Below are 26556 nucleotides of genomic sequence, written 5' to 3' on the forward strand. Positions count from 1 at the left end.
CAGCTACCAAGGCCTCCACCGGACTGAGTCCAGTACAGCTAGATGGTGCCCGGCTACCACCACTGACTGCTCTGACCGGGATCACAACAGAGGGTTCTGGACAGAGCTGGAGAAGGATGTAGAACAAAATTATAACTCACAAAAAAAAAGACCAGATTTACTGGCCTGAAGGAGACTGGAGAAACCCCGAAGAGTATGGCCCCCAGACACCCTTTTAGCTCAGTGGTGAAGTCATTTCGGAGGTTCACCGTTCAGCCAGGGAGTGGACAGCCCCATAAAACCAAATGGGACTAATGAGGCACAGCAGTCCAGGCACAAGGGCCAGAAGGCAGAAGGAACAGGAAAGCTGGTGATAGGGAGAACCCAAGGTTGAGTAAGGATCATGTTGATGTGTTGTGAGGTTCTTAACCATTGTCACAGGGCAACATGTGTACTAACTGTTAAACAGGAAACTATTCTGTTCTGTAAACCTTCATCTAAAGTGAGAATAGCAGCACAACTGGAAGAGTGTAGTCGATGTCACCGAATAGTGCATGTAGAAATTTTTGAAATGGTATATCTTTGGCTATGTGTATTTTCACCAAAAAAAAAAATAAGGTCAAGAAAGGAGAGGGTTGACATGTTGTGAGGTTGTTAACCAATGTCATAAAACAATATGTGTACTACTGTTTCATGAGAAACTATTTGTTCTGTAAGCCTTCACCTGAAGTACAATTAAAAAAAAAAAACTCCAAAAAACAAAAAAAATCCCCAGAACTCTTCTTAAAACCCAACAATCGTTTAGCTTTAGTAATGAAAAAGGTCTGCCTTGAACATTATGCTCTTTTAAGAACTAGCTATATGGGATCAAACTGACAACAGCATCTCAAAAGATTAGATAAGAACCTTAAGGGGCAGTAAATTTGTTAACAGAGGAGGAACAACTCTGAAAAGAAGGGCGAGAATGGTTACGCAACCCAATCAACGTCACTAAAGGGTACATGTAGAAACTTGAATTGGTCAATGTTTTGCTGTGTATATTCTCAACAACAACTAAATAAGTAAAATATAAAAAAAGCTTTGTATTACTGTTATGATACCATTTAGAAAGCTGAAATGCACTTTACAGAAAAGTAAACTGGAAGACAGCCATATGCCGATTTTGTCCAGCAAAGGGTTGAGAACCTTTATAATGTTCAAGATTTACTATATTTGATCTTCACAGAAGACTGAACTGAAAGGAAACAGGAAGGATTTATGTATAGTTAATGGATTTTCTTAAGTTGGTTCTACTTCTGGAGACCAGTCCTAAGGACTACAGTAGTACCATTTCTAGAAACTAGAAAAGATATGCACAGGTACTCTGTATGTAAGTCTACACATTAGAGTTTTAAATAAATAGCAAATTTATGATGCAGTACTGGCAAACCTGAATTAAGCCTAAAAGATTCTAAACTGCAAATCTTTGAACAAATTAAAAAAAAAAAAAACAACAGTAAACAGGCATAATCTTAAAACTCTGATAATAAACACTGTATTTTTAAGGTCGATCTAATTTAAGGCAAGAGCATATGTAATTTGAGTATACTATTCTGAAATATAGTCTTTGTAATTAATATTATTAACAATTGCTTTTGGTTTTAATGCTTATATAAAATTTAATATTTGTTACAGACTAACAGCATATGTTGGAGTAACTCAATTATACAAGAAGAAATAAAATACTATATCTAATTTTACAAATTACGGTTTAATTTTAGAAAAACACTGCAACTAGGTTTGATGTGCCAGAAACTTAATTAGTAATAAGATATCATATATACCTATAGCTAAACCATCACTCAAGTTCCGTAACTGCTTATATTATAAATTTAACATTTTATTATATAAATTCATCACTGAAAATACAAATTAGGAACTCCAATGAGAAGGATAAAATGTTTCCACTTCAATTCAAAGGCAATTACTGATGGACGGATGCCCTAACAATCAATAAAGAAGTACAATGACATTTTTCTACCTGTGGAGAGTCTGAGAACTAAAGTCAACTGAGTATCAGACCTAAATTTTAAAACAGACCCACCCCCCCAAAAAGAGTCTTAATTTTCCTACAAGGGTAATATAATACCTTGACAGATAGTGTTTGGAACGGAATAGGCCTAAAACTTAACGGCAGCACGCTGCCCACACGACACGGTCTGAGCAGGAACTCTGAACCAGACAGCTGCGCCACTCCCAGAGAAGAGGGGTCTCCTTGGTTTTCACGTCTGGGGGGTAGTACCCACATGGACTGGGCAGGGACACAGATGGTAAACATGCTGCAAGGGACAATGCAGACCGCCCATGCCAACAGTGAGTGCCCTGCTGCAATATTCTAATGATGTCAGTCTCCTAGTCCTGAAAGCACACTTTGAAACAACTGGTTAAGAATTCAATCGGCCACGGCTTATCTTGAGAACCCTGTGATGAGTTCTGTATGCTCTCAAATCGTGAAACTTCTAAACTAAGAAAAACAGAAGAGACTGTTTCCACCAAGTGAGATGTCTCAAAAATGTTCTTCACAAACAGAGGAATACTGACTGGTTCAGGATTAACTATAGAGGTGAGTTCCTGACCCAGCCTTATTCAAGGATCTGGCTAAACTGAGACTATGCCCATTAAGTTAACTAATAACACTAAGATAGTTAATATATGAGCAGAACACACCTTAATAAACCACTGAAATAGTCCCTCAAAAGGTGTGTTTGAGGGGTTCACCAAATGAAGTAGAACAAAGGGATTGTCTAATTTAAATAATTTAATTTGTTAAGAAGCCAATATTTCAGTCTCTGAATCCAGTAAGAGGTCCCCTGCTTAACACAGAACTGTGCCTATATAAAGAAAACTTTAAAGTAATGTTTCCAGTTCCATATTTAAGACTGCCTTTTTCTTGGAGACCAGACTCATTATTAGCTCGCGCGTAGTCCTGTATAACTTCAAACGGGAACCTCCTAGCCGGGACAACTCGCTGTCTGTCTGTCCATGACATGACAACTGAACGCACGTGGAATCCTAGTGGGGCAGTAAGGAAATCCAGGGCAGCAGCCGGTTACAAGATGCTATTAAATAAGAACCAATTTATTTACAAATAGTGTTAAAAAAAAAAAAAAAAAAAAAAGACTCAAAGACAAGAAAACTACTATTCCAATGTTTCAACCCTCACTGCTTTTCCCGGCTCAGCTGAGTCAGCGAACAGACTACAGCTAAAAATCTATTCTGTGAGAATTAACATAAGAATGGCACAACAAAATCCTTTCTACCACACTTGAGTAGTGAAGTATCTGCAGAGTAAAATGAAATTAAGCCAAATAATACAACAGAACAGGACGAACAAAGATTAACTAGGCCAAGTAAAAATGAAAAAAGATTAAGAAACACTCACAGATCACAGGCCGAATAAATCAGCTATGAAGCGCTATTTAAAAAGAACAAGATATCATTAAGACCTACAGGCAGAAACATAAAGTCTTAAAGACAAAAGAAATTATGATGTTTAAAAAAAAAAAAAAAAAAACCTTACTTCTCAAGGGCTGTAAGCCCTCTGAAATACAGAAAAGTGTGTGTATATGTATGTGTTGGGAAGGAACAAGTGTGGGAGTATGAGATTTATTCAGGAAAATAAATAACATGTTCATACACTTTCCTGACCTTTAACTACTATATAAACCACACAATATGACTACTGACAGATTCCTTAGGGGCCTATTCTAACACTTTATTTTGCATATAAGAAAACTGAAAGCAAAATGATTTACCTGAACTTATAGAGGCAGAACAGACAAGCACACAGCCTCCTAGTTCCCAGTCCGGGGCTCTTCCTATGATGCCAGGACAATTACCCAGAATGATTTCTAAAATTACAGAGCAGTAGTACTATTTTATAACTCGTCCCTTAGGAATGAAGGAAATGGATTCCAACCACATAAAACTTCTACTAAGAAGCAGGTAACATTCCAACTTCTTATTAGAAATGTCTTAGAAAGAGAAGACTAGGATGTTACAGGATATAAACCAAAAAAAACCCAAACCAGATGCCATCGAGTAGATTCCGACTCACAGTGACCCTGTAGGACAGACTAGAACTGCCTCAAAGAGTTTCCAAGGCTGTAAATCTTTACAGAAGCAGACTGCCACATCCTTCTCCCTTGGAGCAGCTGGTGGGTTCAAACCACCATCCTTCTGGTTAACAGCCAAGTGCTTTAACCACTGTGCCACCAGGGCTCCTGTTACACTGTACAGTACCTAATAAAGTAAGTACCAAATGCATCGGATCTTGAGTCAAAAGATCTGGATTCCAGATTCTGTTCCACCTCTAGCTGCGTGATACTAGGTTGGTCACAAAATTTCTGCAGCCAAGTTTCTCTTCCGTAGAAAGGCGGTAATAATACCTACCTCATACGGGTACTGAAAGAATCAAGGAGACCAAACACACAAAGTTCCTTGTAAAAGATAAAATGTTAAGTCAAATATAAAATCACTTCAGCTAGCCTGAGGGCAAGAGGACATGAAGAAGACAGCTGTCAATGTTGTGCTAAGGCTGGTACTCAACACTAGAAAAAGCTGGGCCAAAGGAATGAAGATCCTTTCTCTTTCCCACTCCGGCTCCTGCTCCTCTCATCCTGCCTGCCCCAGTGGCTCCTAGGAAAAGGTTTTTAAAGGTTAGAGTTGGGGGTATAACATGAAGTAAAGAAGAAGGTATTAGATGCCTGAAGTAAAGGGGAAGGATTGTAATATGGAAGAAAAATGTGGATAGAAGGTGGATGACAAGTCCTGTTGTATAGTTTTAGGTGCTAAATGTCATTATCTTTGCGAACAAAGCATACAGAAGTATCCTGCATCATTCTTACAACAAACTCAACGACAAAAACACAAGTAACTTGTCCCATCAGTTTTGGATGAGAGTTCTGCGTATCCCTGCTTCAGTAAGTGAGTGGTACAGTGGTTATACAAGTATCACAAACAATTCGATAAAAAACTAAGTATCCCAAAAACGAATGACCCACCCCAGCCTAATCATGAGAAAAACATCTGACACATTCCAATAGAGGGGCATCCTACAATATATCACACTGGTATTCCTCAAAACTATCAAGGTCGTCAAAACAAGGAAAGTCTGAGAAACTGTCAGAGAAGAGAAGCCTAAGGAGACATGACAACCAAAGGTAATGTGGTGTCCTGGATGGGATCCTGAAACAGAAGAATATTAGGCAAAAACAAAACAAACCTGAATAAAACAGGGACTCTAGTTTATAACAATGTCTCTATATTGGCTTCACTACTTGTGACAAACGGAACATTACACTGTTTTTTTTTGTGAAGGTTTACAGGACAAATAGTTTCTCATTAAACAGTCAGTACACATATTGTTTTATGACATTGGTCAACAACCCCATGACATGTCAACCATCTCCCTTCTCGACCTTGGAGGACCTTTTTTTTTTTGTGAAAATATACATAGCCAAAGATACACCATTTCAGAAGTTTCTACATGTACAATTCAGTAACATCTATTACATTCTTCCATTTGTGCTGCTATTCTCACCATCCTTCTCCAAATTACTCCATCACCATTATCTTCAACTCACTGCCCCCTAGGCTTCCCATCAAGCCCCTTGAGTTGCTGTTGTCAATTTGCTTTCACATAATTTTTTTTTTCTTTTGGTACCTTAGATGGTCTACCAAACAAATCGTTTCTCATTAAACAGTTAGTACACATATTGCCCTATGACAAAGGTTAACAACCCAAAGTAACATTACATTCTTAATAGATAACAGTTAATAGTTGAAAATGCAAAACGACAGGAAGTTTTTAGTTTGAGATCATCCAATCACTTGCCCAGGAGACATTCTGTAAGTAAACTTCTTTAGAGCCAAAAAGATCTACGTGGTGATTCTCAAACTTTAGTACGTACGGGAGGGCTTGTTCAAACAAAAATTGTTGGGCCCCACCTCGAGAGTTTCTGATTCAGGAGCCCCGGGTGGGGCCAGTGAATGCACGTTTCTGACAAGGTCCCATGTGACGCTGATGCTGTGGGTCTGTGGGCCACACTTTGACAACCACTGTACTAATGGACAGCATACACAGAAAAGCAAACCTTTGTTTTACACTACTCACTAATGAAAAGGGGGAAGGGATCATAAACTGTGTGATAAAATCACACAACTATTCAAGCAGGAAAAAATAGATTTCAGAGCATAAGTTATAGAACATGTGAAACATCATAGGAAAGGGAGAGCTATACACTCTGCTGACAGTACAAGTAATACAAAAGCCGCACAGATTATCATGATGGACAAGTCTCCAAACACACTGCACTACGACATGCAGCCCAAGATACAAACTAGCATCTTAATGACATCAGGAAACTGAGTACACATTAAATCATGGGAAGAAAAACAAAAGCAGCTTTTGAAATTGTAAAGGGATACTCACTGCTGGCTAAAAAAGAAAAAAAGCAAGAAAATAGATAAAATACAGTACTACTTAGGATTTTAAAATATGTAAAACAGATCAAAGAGTAAACTAACAAGAACGGGAACAGAAAAGCTTGTCAACCTTCTAAAAAGACAGAAATGAAGCATCAGAAGAAGGAGAAATTGCTGTATATCTCAGAAAATGACAGGCTACTGATCAAAGTCTACATGGCAGAATCGTACTCAGAGTCTGGGATCCTTCCCATTTCTTTTTCAAATAATAGAGGAGTCCCTGGCTAGCGCAAATGGTTAAACACTTAACTACCAACCGAAAAGTTGGAGGCTTGAAACCCTATAAAGCATAATTCTATGGAGCACAGTTCTATCTACAACACATAAGGTCACCATGAGTCAAAACCGACTCGACAGCAACTGATTTGTTTTTGTTGTTTGTCTATTAATAAATTGTATTTCTCTAATCTACTGAATTTATTACACTGTAAATAACAGCCTCAGCCCATCCCCTGTATTAGGAAGGGGATTATCTTATCCCAACTTTTTCAAGGACAGTAGCTCTGTGGCTAAAGTAAAGACCTCAGCAGAGTGGGGGACTGAGGGTTCCTGCCTACATCTCTTCTCAGGCTACACTTCCTTCCTTTTGTCAGAATAAAGGCTAGAAAATGGCAGGCTTTCCTTCCTTTCCACCTGCTGCTCCTGACCAGGACTTCTGCTCTTCAACTCATTACACAACAGAAGGCACGATCACAGTCTTCCCCTTTGGACTCAAAAAAAAAAAAACAAAACAAAAAAAAAAACCAAACCTGTTGCTGTCGAGTCATTTCTGACTCATAGCGACCCTACAGGACAGACCAACAGAGCAGAACTGCCCCATAGGGTTTCCAAGGAGTGGCTAAAGGATTCAAACTTCTGACCTTTCAGCTAGCGGCCAAGCTCTTAACCACTGCGCCACCGGGACTCTTTTTGACCTTAAGACTCCCCTAGGTTGAACAAATATTTAATAACTTTTATTTAAAAAATTAAGTGTTGCTTTTGGTTTCAGAAATAAATACTTTCTTCTCCCATAAAATTATTTATTTCACCTACTGAATGTACTGAGCGTCAGGACATCTCCCTGTGAGTTGTTGTTGGTGTTAGTTGCCACTGAATCGATTCAGATTCATGGCAATCCCATCTGCGCACAGTAGGACTGCTCTGTAGGGTTTTCAAGGCTGTGACCTTTCAGAAGCAGAGTCAGGCCTGTCTTCACTGATATCAAAATAAAAAGCTGCTTCATCTATTTTGTCATTTACATTATGTTTATGAATCTTGCCTAACTCATTACTTTCTCCAGTACTTTGTAAAATTCACCCTGCCCTGAAAATGGCTTTTGGTTTCAAGTATCAAAGTGCGACACAGATGGACTACCTGAAGGTGCTCCGACCCAAGCCAGCCCTAGAACGCCGTCATCAAAATCTCGGTCTGTGAAGACGTAGGCCAAACAGTAGTCATCGTGATTCTGCTCGGAATTCAATTCCAGAAACTTCTCCACACCAATATTTGGGAATCGGAAAGGATTTGTAGGGTCCTTCTCATCAGCAGTTGAATTGATCTAAAATCCAAAACGATATTTAAGGCAGTGAACATCAGGAGAGCCTTAGGGTGAGTTTCTGCTTGCCTCCTTCCACATTCGACGAACAACATGCCTGAGTGAAGGCCTCTAGGGCTGTTCCCACTGCCCCCATCCCTGAGCTGATAAAAGAACCAAAAGAAAAAAGAAAGGAGGGGTGGGGGGTTAAAATTGAAGATATTACATTTCTGGGCAAGTGTTCACCAGATTCCTGATATTGAATACTTGGGAAGCAAGAACAAGTTCAGCTTTCAAAACCTCTAATGAAGTATAGTTCCTGAAACTTAATCATCCAAGCAAGTCTCCTTAATGTTAATCTCCTACATATGGTGACAAGATCCATATATTTTCACTAATTACTAGAACATAAAACGGATATAGAACCCAAAACTGTCGATTCAGCAGATGAATCGCTGTCCTGGTTCTCCTTGCCTTTACCCAGTTAAGGGAGTCAAGCCCAGCTAACTGCAAGTTCAATGATTTTCCCCCCGCAAGTGGGCGAGAATTTTATTTCCCTTCTACTGCCAATTCATTTCTCTATTTCAAGATCAGACCCTCCAGAATGCTTCCTTTATTATACCCCTGGTGCAGGTTCCTCCTTCATAAACTGAAGAATAATTTCTTTGGATACCAAACTTCTACTAGACAAAAGTTTTCATTTATTAGCCACTGCCTCCTTTCAGAGACCCCTGGCTATGCTCTGAAGTCCTAGAACAATTCTGTTTCCCCAGATAAGCCAGGGAGTTACGAACAAGATTGCTGATACAGGGTAAAAGAGCTATGCATGAAAGTAAATGTTTTTACTAGAAGGCAAACCCCAGTCTATTGAAAACGCCGGTAGTTCAAGTGGATGGTATAATGATTGACACATGAGAACTACAGCTCTTTTCAGAGTCCATGCCCACTAGTAAAACCAAGGGGCTCAGCAGCAGGATGGTGACAACAACACTGAAGGTCAGGGCAACTGCCTGAGGACAGACCTCAGAACCTGTGGTTCACCCGTTAACATTAACCACAATCAGACACGGTCAGCTAACACACGTAATCCAAAACCAACACCATCTATACTGTCCGTGGCCCGTGGTTAGAGACATGCTGTAGATGGCTGTTTCCCACGGAGTATAGAAACGGAATTCCCTGACACTTCTGTAATATTAGCTACAAATGGAGAATGGCATCTAAATATTAGTTAAAAATAGGATAATATTTAAATATTTGCTGATATCATACAAATTTTTAATTATTTAATGTGTCATCAAAAATTGTCAACAGATAAAGTTTCATCTCAGTTAAAGGCTTGAAAACAATGAAATGCCACAATACCCATCTATATACAAGCATTTCTTCATAATGCAAATCATTTTACTAAAAATGTTTCATTAAAATTTGTTCAAGTGTTCTCTACTTTTCACTACTTGGCAATTTATTGCTCTGCCTATTAAATAGCAATGCTTACACCACTTATCACTTTTAGCTGCTCATCTAAGAGTTTCTATTGTTCTCAGAACACATGAAAGCAATTGATTGTGAATAGTTCTTATACTGTATAAGTACAAACCATATTTCACCTTAACACAATCCAATTTAAGAGTTAATCATTCTACTTCTAAAGGAAGGACCACCTACAGCTTTATTATTATAGTACATGTATGTACAAAATACTCTTGTTCAGACATTTTTTAATCTATCAACCATATTTTAAGAAAAACAGGAACGCATAAATACAAAGAAACCCTGTGGCAGATACTCTTGTAAAAGGATAATTATTTTTAAATACAGGCGGTATATCTGGCTTACATATTCAGATCCATAAAGGCTATAGATATTGAAAAAATTCATTTAATTTAAACTAACGCATAAAGCTGAAATAAAAAGCAAGTCTTTCTCTTTGTACAAACACAGCCTTCACTGCCTCCCTTTCTCCATCTCCTTAACTAGCCAAGCTCCTTACTCGTATTCGTTTCACCATGAACCTGATGTTGCGGATCCCAGAGAAGTCTGTGTTCTGGTAGATGGTATCAATCGCTTTGACATGACTGGATATCTGTTAATCGAAAGAGAGAAGAGCATTTTAGAGACGATGTCGAAATGCAGATAAGACTGTGAATGTCCATCTCCCAGATCAAGAATTGATTATTCACGTTCCACCATATTCAAATTTTTAAATGTCAACATTGTATACTGGATGGAAAGAAGAAAAATATTAGTAAATTGGGAGTGAGGCAAGAGATTCTGCGCCTTTTCCAGCCTCTTCTCTGAACACACACACACATTCTTGCTTAAATCATATACAGTTGTTTCCTCATCCATCCACTTATGGTCAGCTGATCACTAACAAAGGACCAAAGTCCATTAAATGGGAAAAAGACAGTCTTTTTAACAAATGGTGTTGGCAAAACTGGACGTCCATCTGTAACAGGATCCATACCTCACATCATACACAAAAACTAACTCAAAATCAATCAAAGACCTAAATATAAAACCTAAAATTATCGATAAAGATCATGGAAGAAAAAATAGGGACAACGCCAGGGGCCCTGACACATGGCATAAACAGAATACAAACCGTAACTAACAATGCACAAACACCAGAAGACCAACTAGATAACTGGAAGCTCCTAAAAATTAAACACTATGCTCATAAAAAGACTTCACCAAAAGAGTAAAAAGAGAACCTGCAGACTGGGAAAAAAATTTTGGCTACGATGTATCCAACAAGGGTCTAATCTCTAAAATCTATAGAATACTTTAACACTTCGATAGCAAAAGACAAATAATCCAATTAAAAAACGGGCAAAGGATATGAACAGACACTTCACCAAAGAAGACATTCAGGCAGTAGCTAACAGACACATGAGGAAATGCTCTTGAATATTAGCCATTAGAGAAATTCAAATCAAAACTACAATGAGATACCATCTTACCCCAACATTGCTGGCATGAATCAGAAGGAAAAAAAAAGAAAATAACAAGTGCTGGAGAGGCTGCGAGGAGACTGGACTCTTATGCACTGCTGGCGGGAATACAAAATGGTACAACCACTACGGAAAATGATATAGCACCTCCTTAAAAAGCTGGAAATAGAAATACCATACGATCCAGCAATCCCACTCATAGGAATATATCCTAGACAAATAAGAGCCATCACATGAATAGACATATGCATACCCATGTTCACTGCAGCATTACTCACAATAGCAAAAAAACAGAAATAACCTAAGTGCCCATCAACAGATGAATGGATAAACAAATTATGGTACATACACATAATGGAATACTACACAACATTAAAGAAGGATGATGAATCCACAAAACATCTCAAAACATGGATGAATCTGGAGGGCATTAAGCTGAATGAAATAAGTCAATCAAAAAGGGCAAATATTGCATGAGACTTTGCTATTATAAAAACCCAAGAAAAGGTTTACACGCAGAAAAAAACACATTTGTGATGGTTACGAGGGAGGGAAGGGGTGTGGAGGGGAAATCACTAACTAGATAGTAGACAAGTGTTAACTTCGGTGAAGGGAGAGACAACACACAATATAGGGGAAGTCAGCACAATCTGGCCAAGGCAAAACCATAGAAGCTTCCTGCACATATCAAAACACCTTGAAGGACCAAGTTACTGAGGCTGAGGGCTGGGGACCATGGGAGACGTTAGGTCAACTGGCATAATATAGTTCATGAAGAAAATGTTCTATATACCACTTTGGTGAGTAGCATCTTATAATCTTGCAAGTGGCCATCTAAAATACATCTACTGGTCCCACCACGTTCAGAGCAAAGGAGAATGAAGAAAACCAAAGACACAAGGAAAATATTAGTCCAAAGGACTAACAGACCACAAGAAACACGGCCTCCACCAGCCTGAGTCCAGAAGAACTAGATAGTGCCCAACTACCACCACCAACTGCTCTGACAGGGATCACAAAAGAAGGTCCTGGACAGACCACGAGAAAAATGTAGCATGAAATTCAAATTCACAAAGAAAGACCAGACTTACTGGTCTGACAGAGACTGGAGAAACCTCCGAACACCCTGCTAACTCAGAACTGAAGCCACTCCAGAAGTCCACCTTTTAGCCAAAGATGAGACAGGCCTATAAAACAAACAATAATACACATGAGGAACATGTTCCTTAGTTCAGTCAAGTATACAAGACCAAATGGGCAACACCTGCCCAAAAGCAAAGATGAGAAGGCAGGAAGGGACAGGAAAACTGAACGAACAGACATGGGGAACGTGGGGCGGAAAGGGTGAGAGTGATGACATATTGCAAGGATTGTAACCAATGTCACAAAATAATTTATGTATACGTTTTTGAATGAGAAACTAATTTGTGCTGTAAACAGGAAAAAAAAACTGTTTCCTCAATCACCTGGGAATACAGTTGTGAACACGATAGAGAAGATCCCTACAAGCTTGTTGTTGTTCCAACTCAAAGCAACCCTATTAAGACAGAGTAGAACTGCCCCACAGGACTTGCTAGGCTGTAATTTACAGGAGCAGATCGCCAGGTCTTTTCTCCTGGAGTCACTGGTGGATTCAAACCACTGACCTTTCAGGTAGCAGCAGAGTGCTTTATCATTGCACCATCAGGGCTCCTTATTTTGTTGGAGCTGAGATTAGAAGAAAAACAGCCTAATCCCCAAAAGAGATATGCATTAACTTTACTTTTTAGATGAAGTTATATAGTTAAACAATACAAGAGCATGAGAACTCCTAAAATAGTAGCAAAATTATAAATACCTGGGCAATCACAGCTTCCCGTGTTCCATAATATTTAAAGAACAGATGATCAGTCTGAATAAAAAGTTGACAAGTATTTCTTTCAGCAGAAGTTGTACGTTTTTTTCTCAGGAGTTCTGGACCATTAGCAGCATGTTCTCTCTGAGGCATCTACAAGGCAAAAAGAGCAATTTCTGATAATTAGCATGTTTTATTATAATTTTATACAGTTAAGAATACTCACTGTCATTGAGTCGATTCCGACTCATAGCGACCCTATAGGACAGGGTAGAACTGCTCCATAGCATTTCCAAAGCTGTAAATCTTTATGGAAGTAGACTCACATCTTTCTCCTGTGGAGTGGCTGGTAGGTTTGAACCACTGACCCTTCAGTTAGAAGCCAAGTGCTTAACCACTGCGCCACCAGGGTTCCTTATAGTTAATATATATCATTTTAAAAATCTCATATTTTTCTTTATCTCATAACACCACAGGTATTTCCCCTACGTCATTAAAAATTCTTCATGAACATCACTTTCAGTCTTATAATACTCTACTGTATAGGTAATATACTATTTATTCAAGCAATTCCTATACTTTTAAACACTTTCAAAACATACCTTTTAGTATAATAAAAGGATCATCATAAGGAGGAGATGCACAGACAAAGTCTGGAAAGATTCCCAATGTGGAGCTGCTGTGTCTCAGAGAGGGCAAGGCACCCTCCCCTCTCCAACCAGGAAGCTCTCTGAGCCTTAGTTTTCACAGCTTTTATTGGCCAGTCCTGCACGATAAGCTAAATCATGCCTCCTAAGACTAGCTGGTATCGACCTCCTAGGTGAGCTTTTTCTGGTTCAGCCAGTCCCCACTTGCCAGCACAAAATCCCCAGGGTTTGGCCTGGAAGTCCCAGACCAAGGTACTCCAATTACTCCAATTATAATATGCCTTGGTATGCTTTTCTTTGTGTTTATCCTGCTTTGGTTTCACTGAGCTTCTCAGACCACAGACTGAAATATTTCTTCATATCTGAAAAATTGGGGTGGTGGCATTATTTTTTCAAATATTTTTCTGTACCTCCTTCCCCCTGGACTCCAATTATTTTCTCTCTGGGCTTCAATCTGGATAATTTCTATAAATTTATTGGCTTTTCTTCATGTTTACTCATGTTGTCTTCTGCAGTGACTAATTTGTTCTTAAGACCATCCAGTGAATTTTTTTAATTCAGATAATATATTTCTCAGCTCTAGAAGCTCCATTTGGTTCTTTCTTACCATTTCTATGATCTCCTCTGTGTTCAGGTTTTTCTTTCATTCTTTGAACATATCGATTGTCATCATTTTAAAGTTCTTCTCTGCTAACGTCTGTAGTTTCAGGTTCTGTTTCTACCAGCTGGTTTTTCTACTGACTAATGGGATCAATTTTTTCGGCTTCTTATCATCCAGTAATGCTTTTTGAAAAATGTTGGACATTGTGAATGTTACATTGTTGAGTATCTAGATTTTGTGCCCTTGGTGGCGTAGTGGTTAAGAGCTATGGCTGCTAACCAATAGGTCAGCAGTTCGAATCCACTAGTCGCTCCTTGGAAACCCTATGGGGCAGTTCTACTCTGTCCTATGGGGTCGCTATGAGTCGGAATCAACTCGACGGCAACGGATTTGGGTTTTTTTGTTGCTGTTATTAATAAGTATTATTAAGCTTTGTTCTGACAGGCAGCTAATTTACTTGAAAACTATCTTGATCCTTTTGAAGCTTGTTTTTCACCTTAATTAGGGCAGATCTGGAGTAGCCTTTACTCCAAGGCTAGGTTAGCCCTACTCCTAGTATGGCATGGGGTCTCTCCCAAGTATAATTTCTGATAGTTATTCAGTTCATTGACTCTCCAGTAGTTTTCCTTTCTCTGGTAGTTTTCTTGTAGAATCTCACCCTATGCATGCAGAACTTGGTATTCAGCTAAGACTCAAGGGGTCCCTGTGCTCTCTTTCATTAAATTTCTGGTAGTCTGTTGCTGGTATAAAGAAATACAACTTACTTTTGCATATCATTATAGCTAGACACCCTGCTAAACACTCTTATTATATCTAGCAATCTGTAGGCTTGTTCCCTCTGCCAACACTGCCACTATCACTTCTCAACTGAATAACCGCAACAACTTCAAATTAGTCTCCCAGTCTCTAGTCCTGCACATCTGTCATGGATTGAATTTTATCCCCCCAAAAAATGTGTGTATCAACTTGGCTAGGCCGTGATTCCCAGTACTGTGTGGCTGTCCTCCATTTTGTGATTGTAATTTTATGTTTAAAGAGGATTAGGGTAGGATTGTAACACCCTTACTAAGGTCACATCCCTGATCCAACGTAAAGGAGTTTCCCTGGGGTGTGGCCTGCATCACCTTTTATCTTACAAGAGATAAAAGGAAAGAGAAGCAAGCAGAGAATGGGGTACCTCATACCACCAAGAAAGCAGTGCCGGGAGCATAGCGAGTCCTTTGGACCCGGGGGTCCCCGCACGGAGAAGCTCCTAATCCGGAGGAAGACTGAAGAGAAGGCCGGCAGAGAGAGGAAAGCCTTCCCCTGGAGCTGATGTCCTGAATTTGGACTTTTAGCCTACTTTACTGCGAGGAAATAAACTTCTCTTTGTTAAAGCCATCCACTTGTGGTATTTCTGTTAGAGCAGTACTAGAAAACTAAGCCAACATCCCACCCATCTCTCCAAGCTAAAGATTCTTTATTAGTCTTTCTGTCTCTCTGGACTTTGTATGTTCCTCCTGCTTGGAATATTCTTTCTACCTCTTCATAGCCAACCTAATTCCTGCTTATTCTTTCAGCTTCTGATGATTGTCCTCAAATGATTTCAAGGTTAGGTTAGCCATTCCTCTTCCACATAGAGTATCACCCTGTACTTAATCCTTTTACATTTCTTACTACTCTGTACCGTTTATCTGTGTCTCCAATTAAACTATGAGGTTTCTGAGGACAAGTTTTCACCTTAATCTCACAGTATGCCCAGAACCTACCAGAGTCTCTGATATATGGCAGAAGATCAATAAATATCTGTTCAGTGAATGCAAGAATAAAATCTCACTTAACACTCAAAAGATCCACCTGAAATAGAATTGTGTATGCCATTTTACAGATCAAGAAACAGATTTAAACACAAATTTACATGACTCAAAAAATATTACTCCATCCTACTACATTTAGAAAGGATGTCCAAAATATATTATAAATGTTTTATCATAAAAGAAAAAAATTTTATTCAAATTTATGTTTTGAATACTATAAACTTGTCACCTATGACTAAAAGAAGGAAGAGGCAAAAAAAACTGAATAAAAGAACAACAGTCAAATGGTGAAAAAAATTACAATTAATGTATCAAAAGCACACTGGTTTTTATTCCGGTTGGCCCAGGGACACGGGACTGTCAGTGTTTAAACCGGGGAAGTTCCAGGCAAACCAGGGCAAGTTGGTCACCCTAATTTTACATTAATATAGATAGTTATATTTATATAAAACAAGTTCAGATTCAGTTTTTTTTTCTTTTATGATAAAATATACAAGACAGAGTATACTGAGGACATGTAATCGATGTTTTTCGAGTAAAGCAGATTTGTATTCTATTCTCAGCACCATCTCTTTATTATAAGCAAGTTACCTAGCCTCTCTGAGAATTAAAAATATATATATTTTTCTACAGTGGTACAAATCTTTCTGAAATTCTAGAACATACATTTTTAAATGCAGGAATATATGCCCCAATTCATTTCCATTTCTTAAACATAAGCCAGCCTTCAAATCCTTACCAGCGTCACTTCCTCTACACCGGTCACCTGGTATTTCCTCATCCTTTCAAACACTGAATGATCTGCACAGCCTCCCTTTGGACCGTATTTATGGGGATAGCCTAAAACACAATGAAAAGATGTCATTACTGTCACACATTTGGATATTACCAATTATCTTGTAAGTGACAAATTAATTGTCATAATTAATAAAAGGCGTAAATGCTATAAGGGCACCCATGAGAATGGGATGCTAGTATTAAAACCTGGCACGTTTCTAAGTTCTTCCTCAATAAAAATCTCTAGCTTTTCTTCATATGCATGGTTTGTAAATTCTAAAAAAGAAAAATAATCATTCTTTATTCTTGATTTAACTTACCCAACCTTTCCCACTTTAGATATATAAAACACCTTAAATCAGAAATTTACTCATTTGTTAACTTACAGCTTTCCCTTCAGACATATTAAATTTCCTACATGGCAAATGTACAAACCCCCCTCAATCTGAACTACAGCTAGGACAATATAATATTATATTTGGCTTGAATTCTGTCCATGAATACCAACTGGCCTCAAGAGAAAGTGATCTAGAAGCATGCTTCATGACATGGTAAAAACAGACTGAGTTTAAATTTTTTCAAGTGAATGTTTTACAAACGACTAGTTATTTTATCATCACTTGTTTTCCCTTCATAATTAAAAATTTATCCATAATTGAATTGGTTCTATTTCTAAATAACAGTTCAAATTGATCATTTAAAAGTTTATTCCACTCTCTCAAAGTTGTACACACTTCTCCCTTGCTAAGATCTTCCTTATTCCATAAACATTCTACGATTCATTCTAGTAATCACAATTAAGTGAACTGGCAAAATAAAATGCCAAGACTTGGGTGAGGAGGGAAGCATGGAAAAATCCCTAAGTTGCTCGTAAATGGAATATTCCAAATTAGAAACACTGCCAGTAGTTTCTTAAGAAAATCTAGAACCTAAACGGGACACTAGTGGCCTATTTCATTGGAAATACTAGTTAAATACTACAAAACAAATTTAAACTGGCAGGTAGAAGGAAGGAGTTATGGATAACCTACCTACACTGACATAACTACTCTGCTTTAAATTGTAAGTTTTTATTAGAGGTCAAGATTGCAATCGCTGTGACAAATAACAGAATTAAAAACTACCATTTTACAGCCCCAAATATATAAACTGATTTAGGCAAGAAGCATCAGTGGGTACTAAAGCCACTGGGTAAAAGTTGTGTGGGAACAGGACATTCAGAGTCTCTGAAAGTATCGGCCCATAGATTACTTATTAATTATAAAGTAAAAACATGCCTTTAAACCAAAGAGCTCTATTGATCACCACTTCATCTACCCATTTATCAAGCGGTCAAACTTAGCATTACCAATAGGAGAACAACCTGGTACTACAAGCCACCTGTTGTGACGCACCAATTCCCAGCTTCGCTGATGCGGTATTCTCGCCAAGTAACGTCTAAACTGAATCTAATCAAGAGTAAACAATCAGACACATCCACAATGTGGGACAGTCTACAAGTCACTAACCTAGACTCTTGAGAAAAAGGCAATGATATTATTAAAAAGCAGAAAAGGTAGAGAGTTGGGGATGGGGAAGTCTGGTATAAAATAAGACACTAAAAGAGACATAAATATTAAATGCAAATAGATATTTTCAGGACAACTGAAGAACTATGATTACAGATTGTAATATTAAACAATATTAATAAATTGATGTTAATTTTTAGGGGCTTGAAACGTTATTATTGATACTTAGGAAAATGTAAAAATTCTTAGGAGTTATGCATTTAAGTACAGGTAGTCCCCAACTTACAATGGGGTTCTGTTTCAATGACGGTCGTAAGTCGGTTCTGACGTAAATCGAATACCTCATTATTTTTTTTAAGTGTTCATTATTATTGCCTTTTATTATCAGTATCTTTATAAATCCAATCTTTATTTCCTTTGGGGGATTAGAAGCATTACATATAAACTTAGATATATTTTAATACATACATAAAAAAATACACAAATCATAAAAATTTACTCGGACAATAAAGAAAATTTGGATGACATTGGGATTTTGTCAGTTGCAGTAATAACTCCACTTGTGGAAGGTTCTGGATCATCTAGATTATCCCTGGGAATGGGGATGGCGTTTCTAGGCAGAAAATCAGTGAGCATTGTCTGCATGGTCCTTTTCTTTTTTCTTCCTATATTTCACAGTAACATCTCACTGCTTCCCAAATCTGCCTGTCAGCTTTAGCAAAGTGATCAGCGTTTGGGTCCATGTGCTCAAGCAACTGAAGCCCCTGATTTAGTTTAAAAAACTAAACCTATACGGCAGTGTTTTGAACAGTAAATCACAAAACTGAACATCTGCGAATGATAACATCAGTAAATTTCGTGCTGCAACATTGTATACAGTACATATTACTAACGATGAGACGTACAAAAAATCAAAACAACAGTTGTAAACGTGGTTCATGGTAACTCGAACACGTCGTAAGTCAGGGACTACCTGTATTTAACAGTGAACTTTCATAAAAATAAATCTATGATTTATTTTCAAATGGTTCCCCAAAAAAGTGTAGAGAGGAGGTGGTGCAAAACGTTAAATAATTGGTAAATCTAGGGGAAGGATATATGTGTTCACAATACAATTCTTTTAACTTCTATGGAGGTCTGAAATTTTTCAAAACAAAATTAGGACTAAAAGATTGCAATACCTGTAGAATAAAAGCAATTTCAAACTATTCTGAAGTAGAGAAATAAAAACTGAAATGTTGGGTGACAAGAAATCTGATATTGTATTTATTTTTTCACCGTTTCAAAGGTTGGCTTTGGGAAAGTGGAAATACAATACCATTCAACATACATTTATTTAATCAGAATCTACCACAGAGGCTGGAAAGTTTGTACAGAGTAACATGCCAGGTTTTCGAATTCTCACCTTTTAGTAGATTTGAAGAGAGAGAGAGAGAGAGAGAGAGAGAGAGAGTGTGTGTGTGTGTGTGTGTGTGTGTGTGTGTGTGTGTTAAGGGGCCCTGGTGATGCAGTGGTTAAGCACTCAGCTGCTAACCTGAAGATTAGCCGTTCAGACCTACCAGCCACTCCACAGGAGAAAGATGTGGAAGGCTGCTTTTGTAAAGAATACAGCCTTTAAATCCTATGGGACAATTCTACTCTGTTCTGTAGGGTCGCTATGAGTCATAATCAACTCAATGGCAACAGGTTTGGTTTCAAGTTGAGTGTGTTTGTATCACAGCAGTGCTTTAAAAAGTGGAGAAAATAAGCATGCATTAGCCACCACCTCTTCAAAAAGGGAATTCTGCATTTATAGCCATGCTGCCCAATGACAGAAATATTCTATATCTGCACTGTGGTTACTGAGCACCTGAAATGTGGCATGCTACAGAGGAAACAAATTTTATTTTATTTTACTAATTTAAATAGTCACATGCAGCTGATGACTACCTTATTACACAGTGCAAATATCTGGAAAACGGGAAAAGTGGCATGGTTGTGACAACTAGCTACATGTCAATTCAAGTCGGGTCAGATGAGACCCATGACCCACGCTTCATTTACATCTTCCTTCTTTCTTTACACTATTAATCCATTCATCCAAACATTTACTGAATGTCTGCTGAAGACCAGGCACAGAGCCCAAGATACAAAGTCAAAAAGACATTTCATCTTACTTTTAAAGTGCTTAATTTACAGACAATACCATAGGATTATTGCTGTATCAGAAATATACAAGTTTAGTGAAAGATACAGAAAAAAGATGGCTAAGTGGGCCTTAGGAAATTGAGGCAGCTTTGACAAATTAAGGTTTGAGACTTCAATGAAGTATGCGTAAATGTGCCAGGTAGACAAACTGAGGAAAGGCATTTCAACAAATTCTTTGAAAAAGTGAGCATTCAGGAAAATGGAAGCAGTTCATTATCATAAGAACTTCAGATTAAAGAGAAAGGATTGGCAAAAAATAAAGATGAAAACATACACAGGACCAGTCATGATGAACTCTGACCTACTACATTTAATCTGTGCTATGCGTTTTTAGAATTCAGTGGTAGAATTCTAGCCTTCCACGTGGGGGACTTGGGTTCAATTCCCAGACAATACACCTCAGGTTAAGCCCCAGCTGTCTGTCAGTGGTGGTTTGCATGTTACTATGATGCTTAACAGGTTTCAGAAGAGCTTCCAGACTAAGATGGACTAGGAAGAAAGGCCTGGTGTTCTACTTTAAAAAATCAACCATGAAAACCTACAGTTCACAATGGTATGATCTGAAACCAATCATGGGGACGGTGGAGGAGCGGGCAGTGTTTCGTTCCGTTCTGCATGGGGTCACCATGAATCGGGGGCCAACTGGACGGGAGCTAACAACAACATTCATTTTTTGAGATGGTTTCTATTTCACTCTACACTTAACACTTCTTTAAAAAATATGAAGCAAAAATGGAAACTTGTTAACATTTGTTAAATCTCAGTGGTATGGTCAAGGTTAAGTTACATTATTCTGTTTACATTTTGAGTTGTCTGAATGTCTCATAATTTGAAAACTGATACTGTCTTTATGTGGCAAAGGAACAACTTCAAAAGACATGTCTGATTTACTTTTGTGGTGACCCTGTAAAGGGCAATGATTTAATAAAAGCTGTGAACAGTGGTTACAGTAGAGACAGATGAAACTGGGTTGATGCTCTGCTGCCTAATTAGCATGAAAAATTACACAGGCACCTCTCTGTGCATCATCAGACATAATACACTTGTTTTTACTTTAGAGAGAGATTCTTCCATATGGACAAAAGGAAGAACTTGGGAAGAAAGAGAAATCATCCCAATAATCCCAAGACATACACAAACTGGAAAGTCTTAGAACAAACAGAAACCAAGTAGTTAACAGACCTAGGGCAAAAAATCAGAGTCAGAGAAACAGTGTAAGATCTGACTTAGCACTGCTTCCCCAGAATGAAACCAGGACTGATCCTACAGACCAGAGTGAGCCGAGACTGAGGAACCAAGAAGTCACCAATGCAAGAACAGAAACGCAGCTACAGAAGCTGAGGATCAAGGTAGTAACAGGTTTGGGGACAACCCTCAAGATTTCTGTGAATGGTACACTGTGAAGAAGTCCAAGATTGCCGGGAAAGTTGGAAAACATCTCCCCTTGAACAGTGCTGGAGAGAAATACTTAATAATGTCTAAATTCCATTCATCCTTCAGTCTCTAGATCAAATATTACTTCGTCTCTAGATAAAAAGCCTGGCCAATTCCATTTCTCCAGGCGGAGTTTTCCTGAAATTCTGAAGACCTGACCTTCACCTCTTCCATGGGACACAGCATTTTCTACTTGGTATTATTAGTCACTTCTGTGTATGTCTTGTCTCTAACAATTAGAGCTTAGGTTTTATATAAATGCTTCTATCAAATTTAGCTATCATCTGAGTACCTGAGCGTAGAACAGATGGTCAAATACCTGTTGAATGAATTCAACATTTAAAAAAAAAATTTAGAAAATTAAATTATGCAGATATGTAGTAACTTCTTAGTAAGGCTTTTCAATATAAACTTTGTTATTTCTTCAAACTATTCCCTGAAACAACCAACTGTGTCTACAAGATGTCTCTTAGGGCTGCCACAGGCAAAACAAAGGAATATAGACAAGACCACAGGTCTAAATCATTATAGCAATTCTTATTTCACAGTATTCTTAAATTTAACACTGAGGAAGTAAATAAACTACTTTTAAACTATGAGAATTAAGATTCTCAGCTAAATTTTCTTGGGTGAATAACTCAGCACTGTTTTAAACTCCAGAGCATAAAGAAACACTTCAGTCATAGAGTATCGAATATATAGTCTTCAGCTCTGAAATGTTTAGTCCCAAACTGACCTGTGCCCTTGATTTCACTCTCCAGAATACAGAAATTTGAACTTCACCTTAAATATGCTGATAGACAAGCACATAACAAGCCTCATTCCAATAGTATGAACGTACTAAAGTTATCTTTTTAAAATGTGGTTATTTTATTTGTATTATATACTTCAAGTACAAAAAGTCAAATATTTAAACAGAAAAATCTCTCCTCCACATACAGGCTCGCCACTTTTCAAACAGATGTCCGTGACCATTATTCTCCAATAACCAGTAAAAAAAACTAGCCAGACCAAAAAATATTAATAATAATATATATGGTGGGGGGCGGAGCCAAGATGGCAGAGTAGTCAGACCCTTCCGGTGGACCCTCTTACAACAAAGACCTGAAAAACAAGTGAATCAACTATACATGACAATCTAGGAGCCCTGAACATCTAAGGCAAAGTTGAGGAACCGGACTGAGTCGCGGGGGAGGGAGAAATGGTTTGGGAACAGCAAGGTGTTGCCACATTTGACCCAGCAAGACCCTGAGCTCTCCAGGCCTCATCAGCTCATGGGTGAGCAGTGAGACAGGCAAACAGCAGTGCTTGGGAGGCGTATTCCGACCGGGAGAGACCCAGCGGCAGAGAGTCTACTTGGCCACCCAGAAGCAGTGAGAAGCCCTCAATTGGTGAAAGATAAGTACTTGGGGATGGCCCACCACACGGATCAAGAACACCCGCATTAGGGAAAAACCTCTCTCCCATTTATCTCCCTGCTCCCTGCTCCCTGCTCTGCACTGGGTCCTGGACCGGCTTCGGCAATTGCCGTGTCCCCTGGACCGGAAGTAGGATCCCACACACGCCGGGAGCCATTCTTCCGGCCTTGGAGAGTGAAAAAATTAACAAGCAGGGGAAAAAATAATCTGCTGGCTCCCCTTAGCCAGGAACCCAGGGTAGGCACAGCTCCTTTGCCTAGGCACAAGCATAAGGGATCCACAGACTTTAAGTGCCTTTCCCCCTGCATAGACTTGTGTGGGACCATCTCAACAGCGTAGGCTCTCATTACCACAGTACAATAGGGTATGTACCTGAAGTCTAACTTTGACTGTTTCAGCTGTGAAGTGGCAGGTTCGTGACATCTGACACTGCTCTGCCCATTAAGCAGGGTCTTCACCTACCCACATCAGGGGCCTGAGGACTAGTGGCTCCACCTATGCCACCTAGCCACCTGTGATAGAGGACCAAGAATAAGAGGCGCCCCCAATCCTTACAGCCAACATAACTGGGTGCTCACAGTATGGGTGCAAAACCCACCCACCTACGCACTCTAGGGAACAGGGACATGCCTTCCTCCTAGACACTCTGGGGTGGCCAACAGCCCCCTGCCTTGCTCAGAGTATGTCTCCCTACTGCAACAAGATGCCTGTGCCTACACCAATCACCCATGCCTGTCTAGGACTGTAGGTGAGAGCCTACACCACACACTTGGTGGCCATCTACCTGGGAATCCATACAGGAGGAGTGGGTGGACTCCTGAGCTCACATACCTAGTAACGTATCTAAACACACGGTGACAGGACATTAGAGCTTCAAAGGTGCCAATAATCAAACTAGCTCATACGAGCAGCCTCTTTCGGCATATCAAAACAAAACAAGAAGCTAGGACACAGTAAGCAAACATAAAATAAATAAATATAATAACTTATTGATGGCTCGGAGACAACAGTCAATATCAAATCACATAAAGAGCCAATCCATGATGGCTTCAGCAAGCTCCCAAAATAAAGAATCTGGAAATTTTTCAGAGGAGGAAAATTTCTTGGAATTACTGGAGGCAGAATACAAAAGATTAATGTACATTACTCTTCAAGAAATTAGGAAGGAAATTAAGCAGAACGCAGAACACGCAATACAGGAAATTAAAAAGATTACAGAAGAGCATGATGACAAATTTAACAAGCTACAAGAATCCAAGAGAGAGAGCAATCAGAAATCCAGATGATTAACAATGAAATTTCAGAATTAGACAACTCAATAGAAACTCACAGGAGCAGAATTGAGGCAATGGAAGTCAGAATTAGTGAGATTAAAGATAAAGCACTGGACAACAACTTATTTGAGGAAAAATCAGATAAAAGGACTTTAAAAAGGTGAAGAAACCCCAAGAATTACGTGGGACTCTATCAAGAGGAATAACCTACAAGTGACTGGAGTACCAGGACAGGGAGGGATAACAGAAAATACAGAGAGAATTGTTGAAGATTTGTTGGCAGAAAAGTTCCGATATTGTGAAAGATGACAAGATATCTATCCAAGATGCTCATCAAACCCCACATAACGTAGATTCCAAAAGAAAGTCACCAAGACATATTATAATCAAACATGTCAAAACCAAAGAAAAAGGGAGAATTTTAAGAGAGGCTAGGGATAAACGAAAAGTCATCTACAAAGGACAGTCAATAAGAATAAGCTCGGACTACTCAGCAGAAACCATGCAGGCAAGAAGGCAATGGGATGACATATATAAAGCCTTGAGGACAAAAACTGCCAGCCAAGAATTATATATCCAGCAAAACTGTCTCTCAAATATGATGGCGAAATTAGGGCATTTCCAGATAAACAGAAGTTTAGGGAATTTGCAAAACCAAATCAAAATTACAAGAAATACTAAAGGCAGTCCTCCAGTTAGAAAATCAGTAACATCAGATAACAACCCAAGACTAGAACACAGGACAGAACAATCAGGTATCAACCCAGATAGGGAAATCACAAAAATAAATCAAAGCTAAAACACTGAAAATAGGGAAACAGATGTCAATATGTAAAAGATGACAACATTAAAACAAAAAAGAGGGACTTAAAAAATATAGACTTTGCACATGGAGAGGAAGTCAAGGCAATATAAAGAAATAAAACACTGGTATAAACTTAGAAAAATAGGGGTAAATTGTAAGATAACCACAAAGGAAACTAACAATCCTAAAGTCAAAATAAAAAACTAGAAAAATATAAAGACTCAGCAAACACAAAATCAACAACAATGAAAAAGATGAAAAGAAAATACAAAAAGAAAAACGACTCAGCACAGAAAATTAAGTGGAACAAGGAAACTGTGAACAACACACAAAAAAAAGACATCAAAATGACAGCACTAAACTCATACCTATTAATAATTACGCTGAATCTAACTGGACTAAATGTACCAGTAAAGAGACAGAGAATGGCAGACTGGATAAAAAACCACGATCCATCTATACACTGCCTAAAAGAGACACACCTTAGACTTAAAGACACAAACAAACTAAAACTCAAAAGATGGAAAAAAATGTATCAAGCAAACAACACTCAAAAAGAGCAGGAGTGGCAATATTAATCTCTGACAACATAGACTTTAAAGTAAAATCCACCACAAAGAATAAAGAAGGACACTATATAATGATTAAAGGGTCAATACACCAGGAGGGCATAACTATAGTAAATATGCACCCAACGATAGGGCTCCAAAATACATAAAACAAACTCTAACAGCACTGAAAAGAGAGGGAGACAGCTCCACAATAGTAGTAGGAGACTTCAACACACCACTTTTGGTGAAGGACAGAACATCCAGAAAGAAGCTCAACAAAGACACGGAAGAGCTAAATGCTATAATCAACCAACTTGATCTCACAGACCTATACCAAACACTCCACCCAACAGCAGCCAAGTATACTTTCTTTTCCAGCACACACGGAACATTCTCCAGAACAGATCACATATTAGGCCATAAAGCAAGCCTTAACAAAATCCAAAGCATCGAAATATTACAAAGCATCTTTTCTGAGCATAAAGCCATAAAAGTGGAAATCAACAACACAAAAAGCAAGGAAACAAAATCAAATACATGGAAACTGAACAACACTTTGCTCAAAAACTACTGGGTTATAGAAAAAATTAAGGATGGAATAAAGAAATTCATAGAATCAAACCAGAATGAAAACACATCCTACCAGAACCTCTGGAACACAGCAAAAGCAGTGCTCAGAGGTCAGTTTATAGCAATAAATGCACACATCCAAAAAGAAGAAAGGGCCATAATCAAAACGTTAACCCTAGA

General features: G+C 38.6%; 1 protein-coding gene across 9 annotated transcripts in view; it reads right to left on the bottom strand.

The window, feature by feature from the left end:
• The window catches only part of ADAM10 (ADAM metallopeptidase domain 10), a 158297-nt gene that overhangs the window by 36644 nt on the left and 95097 nt on the right, over positions 1-26556 (bottom strand). For all 9 annotated transcript variants that reach the window (XM_004374612.3, XM_023729682.1, XM_023729675.1 and 6 more), the window contains 4 exons: positions 16592-16692; positions 12812-12961; positions 10011-10103; positions 7858-8041 (listed from right to left, as the gene is read on the bottom strand). In XM_004374612.3, the coding sequence (XP_004374669.1) occupies positions 7858-8041; positions 10011-10103; positions 12812-12961; positions 16592-16692 (528 nt within the window). The remainder of the gene's footprint in view (positions 1-7857; positions 8042-10010; positions 10104-12811; positions 12962-16591; positions 16693-26556) is intronic.

Source organism: Trichechus manatus, unplaced genomic scaffold (assembly GCF_000243295.1).
Source record: "Trichechus manatus latirostris isolate Lorelei unplaced genomic scaffold, TriManLat1.0 scaffold00030, whole genome shotgun sequence".
NCBI classification, from domain to species: Eukaryota; Metazoa; Chordata; class Mammalia; order Sirenia; family Trichechidae; genus Trichechus; species Trichechus manatus.